We start from the raw sequence: 12,178 nt of genomic DNA on the forward strand, positions 1-12,178 counted from the left end.
TCCTTCTCTATGAACGGTAAGCTTTGTCTGCATAGCACACAAGGAACAATACTTTTCACTATGTTAATACATATGCTAATAAATCAAATCAGTCACCACTTGGAAATCATTTATATAGATTGTAAACAGTTGACTCCTGCAGCATTCCACTGGTTACAGCTTGCCAGCCAGAGAAGGACCCAGTTATCCTGAGCAGCTGCTTTCTGTCAGTCAGCCAATCCTCGATTCCAGCCAATACTCTACCCCAACCGCCTGGGATCGAACCTTCTGGATCAGTCTTTCATACGGCACCTTGCCAAATGCCTTCTGGAAGTCTCTATAAGAATGGTCCACCCTCAGTAGGCTCAGGACTGACCCTCCAACCCTGACAAACCTCCCCAGATGAGGCTGTAGTGCCAGTCCCTATGTGCTTATGGGGGAGAACACACTCTGCACCATATCACAGAAGGCAGCCCAATCCACGGACTCAGCAGAGGCCTATCCGCACAGCAGGACCTGAGGAAACTGCTTGGCTTACGGACTTTGAATTTGCTAAATAAATTCAATCGCGGCCTGGAGCCCTGCTTGAGTGCTGCTGTTCACCAAAATGAGGCTCAGGTTTATATTCCTAAACTGGATGGAACAGGAAATGGTCAGTTTTATACATTCTAGTTAAACTGAGGTCCTGACTTGACTGCCTTTGCAGAGGGTCAAGGAAGATCCCCTTGCGCAATTTGTGAAGGGTAGGAGAGTTCAACCTGGGTCCTGATTATACTTAACTGCAAAGCTGTTACCACCAATCTCTCATCTCTAACATACACAAGCTCCAGAATCCTGCCGGTTGGTGTCTCTTCTGCAAGGAATAGTAGCAAGAGTGGCCACCAGTCCTTTCAAGTCTGTCTCGCCATTCAATACCATCATGACTGATCAATGTTGACTTCAGCTCCTTTTCTGTGCCATTTCCCTGTAGCCCTCTATTCCTCGATCTATCAAATGTTCATCCACCTCCACTTTAAATACTTCTAATGGTCCACCACACTTTGGTGGATCTTCAGAATTCTCTTTCCCAATCTCTGTTGGAATAAATTCCAATGCACCTCAGTTTTAAACAACTGACCATTTATCTTGTAGTTATGTCCCCTTGTTTGAGACTCTCTCACGAGTGAAAATATTTCACCATCTACCCTGTCAAGCATCCCTCAGGATCTTATATGCTTGAATAAGGTCACCCCTCAGTCTTAACTCTAAGGAATACAGACCCCAACTATTTAATCACTCTTGATAGGGCAACCCTCTCATCCCAGGAGTTAGCCTAGTGAATCCCCTTGGATTATCTCCAGTGTTATTATATCCTTTTTTTTTAGATAAGGGGACCAAAACTGTACGCAGCTTTCCAGCTGAGGCCTCACCAACACCCTGTACAATTGCAACAAAACCTCCCTGTTTCTAAACTTCAACCCCTTTGCAATATAGGCCAAAATGCAAGTTGGATCTGCCCGCTAACTTTTTGTGATTGATGCACTAGATCACCCAGATTCCTCGGCACTTCACCTCACCTGCAGTCTCCCCCCATTTAGGTAATCTGTCTTTTGATTTCTCCCACGAAAGTGCATGACCTCACACTTCCCCACATTAAACTCCAGTTGCCAGGTTTTCACCCAGTCATCCAATTTATCTGTATCTCATTGCAAAATCACAGTATCCCCCTCATAGCCTGGTTTGTTGTCCACTCTACAACTTGCTCTGTCATCGGGGGCAGTAGTTTCCCTGAAATTCTCTTTGTAATCCCTGACCAAAGATCCTCACCACCTTGTAGCCCTCCATCAAAGTCTTACTGTCAGCCATTATCCCCTAATTTCCCAGCTTACTATCTTGTTGTTTACCCTTGCCCTGCCCCTGGGTTCAGGAAGTGCAAGTTCTACTGTGTGTGTTATGGGACAGCACAGAAGGAGGCTGTTCACTCCATTGTGTCTGTGCAGGCTCTTTGGAAGGGTGGCAAGGTGACACAGTAGTTAGCGCTGCTGCCTCAGTGCCAGGGACTCGAGTTCAATTCCAATCTCAGGCCACAGTCTGTGTGGAGTCTGCACATTCTCCCTGTGCCTGTGTGGGTTTCCTTTGGGTGCTCTGGTTTCCTCCCACAGTCCAAAGAGTGCAGAAGGGTCATTAACACCACAATGATGTGACAAGGGTCACTTTAGCATGCCAATCCAGCTAACCTGCACATCTTTGGCAGATGTGTAGGTTAGGAAGATTGGTCATGCTAAATTGCCCCTTCGTGTCAAGGGGATTTGCAGGGTAAATACATGGGGTTACAGGAATAAGGCCTGGGTGGGATTGTTGTCAGTGCAGACTCGATGAGCCAAGTGGCGACCTCCTGTTCTGTAGGGATTCTATCCAATCAATAGATCCCTTCCCTTACCTTGCAGATTATTCCTTCTTCAAGTATCAGAGAATCATAGAATCCCAACAGTGCAGAAGGAGGCCGTTTGGCCCATTGAGTCTGTGTTGACCATGATCCCACCCAGGCCCTATTCCCGTAACCCCACACATTTACCCCACTAATCCCCCGACACTTCAGCATAGCCAATCCACCTAACCTGCATATCTTTGGAGTGTGGGAGGAAACCCATGTAGACACGGGAGAATGTGCAAACTCCACAAAGACAGTAACCTGAGGCCGGAATTGAACCTGGGCCCCTGGCTCTGTAAGGCAGCAGTGCTTGCCACCGTGCCATCCAAGTACAAATCCAACTCCCCTCTTTGTGTTTATCTTTTGTGGTTGACGAGGTGACATCGTTAGTTAGTTTTCCATCACTTTGTTACAGAGCTGCAGCTTGTTCATTGTTGCTAACCCTGATTTTTAAAAGCTGCTTTGTTTCATTTGCCTCTGCAGAACTTCCAGTTCCGTCAGATGAAGAAAATCCGGATCTTTGAGTCTCCGGATGAGTTGTTGAAGGACAGGGTGAATCTCCTGGTTATATCCAATACTTATGGGCTGATCTTTATGGGATGGAAAGGTGGCCTGAAGATCATCAACAGTCACTATGTTACCATTATTGACAAGAATGAGGGAAACATCAACACAATCAGTAAGTATATCTCACATCCTGTTCACTTGAGGCATGGTGGCACAGTAGTTAGCACTGTTGCCTCTCAGCACCAGGAACCCAGGTTTGATTGCCAGCTTGGGTCACTATGCAGAATCTGCATGTTCTCCTGTTGTTTGTGTAAGTTTCTTCTGGGTGCTCCGGTTTTCTCCCACAGTCCGAAAGACACCCTGGTTAGGTGCATTGGCCATGCTAAATTCTCCCTCAGTGTAACCAAACAGGTGCTGGAGTGTGGCGACTAGGGGATTTTCACAGTAACTTCATTGTAGTGTTAATGTAAGCCTACTTGTGAACTAATAAATAAACTTAAAACCTGTAGTTATGATTGAGTCAAAGTCAAATTCTACACCAATTGAACGAACAGCATCTGCAGAAGCTGTGTGTGTGTCTGTCTGTGTTTGAGATATGACTGTGTGTAACGCGTGTGCGATGTGACTGTGTGTAACGCGTGTGCGATGTGACTGTGTGTAACGCGTGTGCGATGTGACTGTGTGTAACGCGTGTGCGATGTGACTGTGTGTAACGCGTGTGCGATGTGACTGTGTGTAACGCGTGTGCGATGTGACTGTGTGTAACGCGTGTGCGATGTGACTGTGTGTAACGCGTGTGCGATGTGACTGTGTGTAACGCGTGTGCGATGTGACTGTGTGTAACGCGTGTGCGATGTGACTGTGTGTAACGCGTGTGCGATGTGACTGTGTGTAACGCGTGTGCGATGTGACTGTGTGTAACGCGTGTGCGATGTGACTGTGTGTAACGCGTGTGCGATGTGACTGTGTGTAACGCGTGTGCGATGTGACTGTGTGTAACGCGTGTGCGATGTGACTGTGTGTAACGCGTGTGCGATGTGACTGTGTGTAACGCGTGTGCGATGTGACTGTGTGTAACGCGTGTGCGATGTGACAGTGTGTAACGCGTGTGCGATGTGACAGTGTGTAACGCGTGTGCGATGTGACAGTGTGTAACGCGTGTGCGATGTGACAGTGTGTAACGCGTGTGCGATGTGACAGTGTGTAACGCGTGTGCGTGCGTGTGAGATATTGTATATAATGATACTTGGTCAAATAATTATTGTTCATAATCGATGAGAATTACAGTTAATGTTGTTGTACACCTGGAGTAAAGGGATGTTGTGAATTATAAACTAAAGCATCTCTGCGTAGTGTATCACATGATTTCATGGTGACATCATCAGGCATTTGGGACAATTTCTCTCTCTGCCATCCTGCACTGTAAGCAAGCAGCACCTATCCAATAAAGTTCCACATACTGGTTACGTAACCCACTGTGTGGCAACCTTTTCATTCTTTTATCTTTGCTGTTGAAGTGAGTTTAATGTAAATGGATGATCCGGATTTGAAACATTGGCTCTAATCTCCCTCCGTGGTAGCTGTCAAACCTGCTGAGTTTCTCCAGCATTTTCTGTTTCAGATTCCAGCATCTGCAGTATTTTGCCTTTATCTTGAGTTGAGGAGTTTGAGGGCAGATTAAATTGGGTCTTTAAGATGATAAATAAAATTAATGCAGAGAAGGAGGAGGAACTTCTTCACTCAAAGGGTGGTGAATCTCTGGAATTCTCTGCCCGTTGAAGTGGTGGAGGCTGCCTCGCTAAATATTTTTAAGAAGCGGGTTGATGGGTTCTTGATAAGAGAGGGGATTAAGGGTTATGGGGAAAGGGCGGGAAAGTGGAACTGAGCCACAACAGATCAGCCATGATCTTATTGAATGGCGGGGCAGGCTCGAAGGGCTAGATGGCCTACTCCTGCTCCTATTTCTTATGTTCTTATGTTCTTAAATGTCCTCGGCTTGTGGAATAAATCAGAACAAGTAGCTTGACTTTAAAATGAGAGCTTGGCCAACTTTTAGGGCAATTGATAGCGGCATTGCTGATTTCATATGAAGGGTTAATCCTGACCCCAGCTCTAACCCAATGCTAACTTTTACTCCACCACATCCCTTGTCCAACCCTAACCCATCCTTAACCCAACCCTAACCTTTGCCCATCCCCAACCCAATGCTAACCTTTACCCTACCATATCCCTTACCCCTCCCTACTTGTTGCCCTCCCCTCCCCTTACCCAATCCTAACCCAACGTCACCCTTACCCATTTCTAACCCTTAACCAATCCAATCCTTCCCTATCCCTTACCTAAACCCAACTCAAGCTCTGACTAACCCCTCACTGTTAAGGATGGCAACTTTGTTTCCTGAAAGGTCATTAATTAATCAGATGTATTTTTACAACAGTCTGGTAGTTTGGTAAAAGCGAAGTTTATTTATTGGTTACAAGTAAGGTTTACATTAACACTGCAATGAAAGTGCTGTGAAATTTCCCTAGTCGCCACAGTCCAGTGCCTTTTCGGGTTAATGCACCTAAGCAGCATGTCTTTGGACTGTGGGAGGAAACCGGAGCACCCAGAGGAAATCCATGCAGACGTGGGGAGAATGTGCAAACTCCACACAAACAGTGACCCAAGCCAGGAATCGAACCTGGGTCCCTGGCGCTGTGAGGCAGCAGCAGTGTTAACCACTGTGCCACCCATGATGATTATTGATACATTTCATTCCAGGTTTAGTTAGTTAATTGATTTTAATTTTCATCCCTGCCCAGACTGTCTGAGACAGGTCTTGTGTCTCTAGAGCATTAGTCGGAGCCTCTGGGTCATCCATTCTGTAAAATAGCACATGTCCACATTGTTACAATGCCCCTAAATGCTGTCCCGTGTTCAGTGTATCTATCTAAACCTGGTTCTCTTTCTCCTGTTACAGTTGAAGATGCCCCTATCATGTCGATTTTTATGAAGCTTCCAGTGCACCACATTGCGCTGAGCTGTGATGATTTAACTCTGTCTGTTGCCATGACATCGGAGGAGTATGGGCTGGTCATTGCCTTCTTTGATGTCCGAACGTTTTTGAACAAGGTGAGTGAGCGCTGATTTTCCTCTGTATGATTTAGTTTTGTTGCCATGGACAAGTTTTGCATTTGAAACACTTGCTCTCAGTTCGTGTGAAGTTCAGTTCCGAACATGTCAAAAGAATGGTCCAGTAATATCACCAAATCGTACAGCACAGGAGGTGGCTGTTTGATTCATCCTTCCTGTACTGGCATTTTAAAAGGGCTCTTTCCAGACCTGCGGTTTCTACCAGCTTAAAGCTCAGGGGCAGCAGATACATGGGAACACCATCACCTTAGAATTCCCCTCCAAGTCACTCACCATCCTGACTTGGAAATGCATCATTGTTCCCTTACTGCTGCTGGGTCAAAATCCTGGAATTCCCCCTTTAACAGCACTGAATGTGTTGGACAGGACCCAGGGGAGAGAATCAGCAGCTGAGCTCCCTGTGGAGCTGCTGCAGCAGCCGAGGGTCAGTTGATAATTTCCAAACTGAAAATGCGTATTAAAGCTAATGGAACTGAAATGAGTTAAGGTACAGATCAGGCTTAGGGGGCTGAATGGCCTGTTCCTATAGGAGAGCATTTAGCACTTAAAAGATGTTACTGCATTTTTAACTATACCAAGCATGTAATTTTATCCCCTTTGTGTATTTGTCCGATTTACATTGTTATATTCAACATCCTCATCAAGTGGGTTTAGAATCATAGAATCCCTACAATGCAGAAGGAGGCCATTCAGCCCATCAAGTCTGCACCAACAAGAATCCCACAGTGGCCCTATCTCCGCTTAGTTCCTCTGCCAATCCCTCTAACCTATCACATCTGGGACACTAAAGGTTAATTTGGTATATTCAATCGACCTAACCCGCACATCTTTGGTCTGTGGGAAACCGGAGCACCTGGAGGAAACCCACACAGACATGGGGAGAACATGCAAACTCCAAGCAGACAGTCGTCCAAGATTGGAATTGAACCCAGCTCCTTGGAGCTGAGAGGCAGCTGTGCTAACCGCTATGCCACCATTGCCACCCGTGTAGAATGAATGAGGAATTATTTAATGGAGCCTTTTGATGCAGAATTAAGCCCTCCCGCTTTCTCTGCTCCCCCTCAACTTCCAGCCCTTCTTGATGAGCATTCCCTAATTTAGTGGCCATGCCTCAGCTGCCAGTCCAAAGCTGCAGAATTTCCTCCCTGAACTTCTCCTTCCTGCCCCGCACCCCTTTCCCCCTCTGCTCTCGCTTGTCCTCGTGCCCTCCCTCACGTGAGAGCACGGAGGGGGAAGGGGATGCAGGACGGGGAGGAGAAGTACAGGGAGGAAATTCTGCAGTTTTGGCCTGGCAGCTGAGACATGGTCATTAAATTCAGGGAATGCTTATCAAGAAGGATTGGAAGTTGAGGGGGAGCAGAGAAAATGGGAGGGCTTAATTTTGCATCAGAAAGCTTCATTAAATAATTCCTCATTCATTCTACATGTTTGGCATGCTGGCATAGTGGTTAGCACTGCTGCCTCTCAGCTCTAAGGACCTGGGTTCTGTTCCAGTCTTTGGGTCACTGTCTGTGTGGAGTTTGCATGTTCTCCCCGTGTCTGTGTGGGTTTCCTCTGGGTGCTCTGATTTTCTCCCACAGTCCGAAAGATGTGCAGGTTAGGTTGATTGGACTTGCTAGATTAACTCTTAGTGTCCTAGGATGTGATAGGTTCGAGGGCTTAGCAGGGTAACTAAGTGGGAGTAGGGCTTGGGTGGAATTCTTGTCGGTGCAGACCCGATGGGCTGAATGGCCGCCTGCACTGTAGGGTCTCTGATTTTCTCAATCTTTTTCTTGCGCTGTCGTCTCCTCACACCCACTCCCCTCACTCCGAGGTGCTCCTTAAAATCAACTCCTTTTGTTAGTTAAACACAACTGATACGGAATAAGTTGCTAGTGAAGAACTGGGGTTTCACTTCACTTTTATAAAGAGAAACTTAGTGTCACTGGTGTGTGGTTGAGTTAGGAGATAGAGGCTTGCATTGTTTCCTTCCAAACCAAGCCTGAGTGAAGATGGGCTCCAGTTCTAACCTCCAGCTGACTTTCTTGAATACAACACTTGTGTGACTCTGTCTGTCTGAGCTGATTATCTCCTTGTGATGCTTGGTGTTGAGCGATTATGAGCCTGTCTTGGGATATGTTTAGGGATGGGAATGGTGCTAAATAAATGCCAGCTTTTCTTGTTGTAGGAGAAGCAGCAGAAGCGGCCGTTTGTGTACTACAAGCCAGAAGTCAAAGGCACAGTTTTGGATTTGAAATGGAATCCTTCAGTGAACAGCATTCTGGCTGTCTGTCTGTCTGATGGGAGTTTGACCATATTGGAGGTTACCGATATCATTAAGCAGCATGCCAGTCTGCCACCCACAGCTGGTATTACTTCATGTATGTGTTATTTTTCTTACACGGGACTCCCACATGAATGATCCTATTGTGTCATTTGTAATTTGTGCCTTGTGCCTTAGTGCTATTGAGATTGGAGGAAGTTTTGTTTCTGTTTGTTTTCTACACAGAGGGTTAACTGATTGTACTGCTTAAGCAGCTGGCCCAGTTTGCCGATCTGCACGCAGTAAATTCAATAAAACTTTGGTCCATTTAAAAAAAACTGATTTGTATTTGGGCATATGAGTGAAGTGGTCTAGCGATATTATTGTCAGATTACTAAACCAGCAACTCAGCTAATATTCTGGGGACCTGGGTTCGAGGCCCGCCATGGCAGACGGTGGAATTTGAATTCAATAAAAAAAATCTGGAATTGAGAATCTACTGATGACTATGAAACCATTGTCGATTGGCAGAGAAACCCAACTGATTCACTAATGTCCTTCAGGGAAGGAAATCTGATGTCCTCTGTCTGTCTGTCTCTGTGTCTCTTTCTCTCTCTCTGTCTCTCTTTTTCTCTGTGTCTCTCTTCTCTCTGTCTCTTTTTCTTCTCTCTCTCTGTCTCTCTTTTTCTCTGTGTCTCTCTTCTCTCTGTCTCTTTTTCTTCTCTCTCTCTGTCTCTCTTTTTCTCTCTCCTCATACTCTCACTCTCTCCCTCTCTCCTCAGTGTGCTGGAGTCCGAAAGGGAAGCAGCTGGCAGCAGGTCGACAGGATGGAACGGTGGTTCAATACTCACCGGTAAGTCCAGTGTTTTTATCCTTTTTCAATTGCCTCATTTTCTCACTCCTCCCTATCTGTAATAACCTGCAGCCCTCTCAGATATCTGCGTTCCTCCAATTCACCGTCACCACGGTACGGGGCCTTAACCTTTGGAATTCTCTCTCCCCCCCCCCCCCCCCCCCCACACACACACACACACACACACACACACACACACACACACCCTTGTGACTCTCTCTCTCCGACTATAGGATAGTCCTTCAAACCAGTGCCATCTCCCCTATTGCTGGAGGACATTCTGATAACACTCCTGTGAAGCATCTGGGTACATTTGATTTTGCTCAGGATGCTATATAAATGCAAGTTGTTGGTACACCTGAGTGTTTCAGTGTTAAAAAATCAAAACTGGCATTGTGTTTTGCAGAATTTACACTGCACTTCTGTGAAAGGCCAGTAAAGCTTTCTGCCGGGAGTCAAACTCTCAGGTTTCAGCAACTTCCCTTGCTGTTTTCTCTGTCTCTCTCAATATAGTAAATGGCAGAATCCTTAAGGGTATTGATAGGCAGAGGGATCTGGGTGTACAGGTACACAGGTCACTGAAAGTGACGACGCAGGTGGAGAAGGTAGTCAAGAAGGCATACGGCATGCTTGCCTTCATCGGCCAGAGCATTGAGTTTAAAAATTGGCAAGTCATGTTGCAGCTTTATAGAACCTTAGTTAGGCTGCACTTGAAATATAGCGTTCAATTCTGGTTGCCATGTTACCAGAAGGATATGGAGGCTTTGGAGAAGGTACAGAAAAGATTTATCAGGATGTTGCCTGGTATGGAGGGCATTAGCAATGAGGAGAGGTTGGAGAAACTTGGTTTGTTCTCACTGGAATGAAGTTGAGGGGAGTCCTGATAGAAGTCTACAAGATTATGAGGGACAGAGTGGATAGTCAGAAGCTTTTTCCCAGGGTGGAAGAGTCAATTACTAAGGGGCACAGGTTTAAGGGGCAAGGTTTAAAGGAGATGTACGAGGCACATTTTTTACACAGAGGATGGTGGGCACCTGGAACTCACTGCCAGGGGAGATAGTGGAATCAGATACGATAGTGACTTTTAAGGGGTGTCTTGACAAATACATGAATAGGATGGGAATGGAGGGGGTATGGTCCCCAGAAGGATAAAGGTTTTAGTTCAGTCGGGCAGCATGGTCAGTGCAGGCTTGGAGGGCTGAAGGGCCTGTTCCTGTGCTATAATTTTCTTTTATTCTTTGTCTCCTGGAGTGAGATTCAGTACCATTTAATAAGAGTCCTCAGCTGCCTATCACTGTTAGTGCAGTTTGAGTGGCACCTTCCTGTCAACGTGAAACAATCAATGTCTGTGCTCCCAAGAGCGGAATCCCTTTGGTCTTCTTTGTGAATCGAGATGAGTTCTCGTATCCTTGCAATTCCCTAACTGAGGGCTGTGTATCCTCAGTCACTGAGAGAGTATACCAGACACGGGATCCGTAGAAGCTTGGTCACAGGATCCTGGGTACTATGGAAATCGGGGGGGGGGGGAAGAAGTGGGTGAATTGGGGGTTGATGCTGGGGCAGCTTGGAAACTGGGGGAGGAAACAACTATAGAGGGGTAGCTGGGGAAACGAGGCCTGTGGGGATATTAGAATCATAGAGTGCCTACAAAACAGAAGAGGTTGCTTACTCTCTGACAGAGCATCTCACCCTCACCCAGGCCCGATCCCTGGCCCTTCTCCCTGTAACCCTACACACTTACCATGGCCAATGCGCTTAACCAACACGGCTTTCGGACTGTGGGAGGAAACCAGAGCACCTGAAGGAAACCCATGCAGACACGGGAGAACGTGCAGACGCTGCACAGAGCTGGGAATCAAACCCGAGTCCCTGGCGCTGTGAGGCAGCAGTGCTAATCACTGTACCACCGTGCCATCCACTGTGGGAATGTTGACTTGAAGTAGATAAGTTGTGATCTTGCTGAACCGCGGAGTGGCCTCGAGGGGCCCTGATTTTTTTTGTTATTTTAAGTATGATCGTGCTTAGAGATTTTGTTTTCCTGCAGGTTCTTCAAGAAAAGAAAGTTATCCCGGCTCCCCCTTTCTACACCTCGGATAATCCAGTTAAAGGTAGGGTGTATAGAATCCCTGGCTTGCACACCGTCCAGCCAGGCACTTGAAAAGAATTATTGGATTATTCCCCCTCCCAACTCCTTCCACCATCACCTGCACGTTTCTCCCTTCAGCCTTTTATTCTTGTTGGAAGTTTTGATTCTGCTTCCACTGCCCTTTCAGGCAGCACATTCCAAAACATAACTCACTATTTCTCCCTTCTGGCTCTCTTGATCATGACATCCTGGCCTCAATGGGCCAAATGGCCTCCCCCTGTGCTTAATCACTCTGACTTTAAGTCTGCATCCTCCAGTTACTGACCTGTTGGTGGAAACAGCTCCTCCTTATCAAAAAATCCTTCCGTAAATTTAGAAGTCTCTGTTAAACGTCCCCTTAATCTTCCCAGCTCTCAGGAGAATGATCCCAGCTTTTCCAGTCTCCCTGTGTAACTGAGCTCCCTCATTCCTGGTAACATTCTGGTAAATGTTGGCGGCATGGTGGCACAGTGGTTAACACTGCTGCTCCTCAGCGCCAGGGACCCGGGTTTAATTCCCGGCTTGGGTCACTGTCTGTGTGGAGTTTGCATGTTCTCCCCGTGTCTGTGTGGGTTTCCTCCGGGTGCTCCGGTTTCCTCCCACAGTCTGAAAGATGTGTTGGTTGGGTGCATTGGCCGTGCTAAATTTTCCCTCAGTGTACCCGAACAGGCACTGGAGCGTGGCGACTAGGGGATTTTCACAGTAACTTCATTGCAATGTTAATGTAAGCCTACTTGTAACACTAATAAATAAACTTTAAAAATACTGTCTTCCCTCATTCCGTTTCCAAAATACTGTTTGTTAATGGAGTGTTGAAGTGGTAGCGTTGAGAGAATGCAGACTCTGGGGACCTCTGGTGGCAGACATGAGTTGATCAGTGCTGCAGTTTTTTAACCTCGAGATTTGTTCTGCACCTTTTTGTTTTGTTTA

General features: G+C 46.5%; 1 protein-coding gene across 1 annotated transcript in view; it reads left to right on the top strand.

Moving 5' to 3' along the window:
• nup214 (nucleoporin 214) overlaps window positions 1-12,178 on the top strand; it is a 159,574-nt gene that overhangs the window by 4,621 nt on the left and 142,775 nt on the right. The window contains exons 2-6 of the mRNA XM_080211964.1: window positions 2,873-3,068; window positions 5,856-6,007; window positions 8,196-8,388; window positions 9,053-9,123; window positions 11,168-11,231. Coding sequence (XP_080068090.1) covers window positions 2,873-3,068; window positions 5,856-6,007; window positions 8,196-8,388; window positions 9,053-9,123; window positions 11,168-11,231 — 676 coding nt within the window. The remainder of the gene's footprint in view (window positions 1-2,872; window positions 3,069-5,855; window positions 6,008-8,195; window positions 8,389-9,052; window positions 9,124-11,167; window positions 11,232-12,178) is intronic.

This window comes from Carcharhinus amblyrhynchos, chromosome 25 (assembly GCF_965287045.1).
Source record: "Carcharhinus amblyrhynchos chromosome 25, sCarAmb.v2.hapA, whole genome shotgun sequence".
Taxonomy (NCBI): domain Eukaryota; kingdom Metazoa; phylum Chordata; class Chondrichthyes; order Carcharhiniformes; family Carcharhinidae; genus Carcharhinus; species Carcharhinus amblyrhynchos.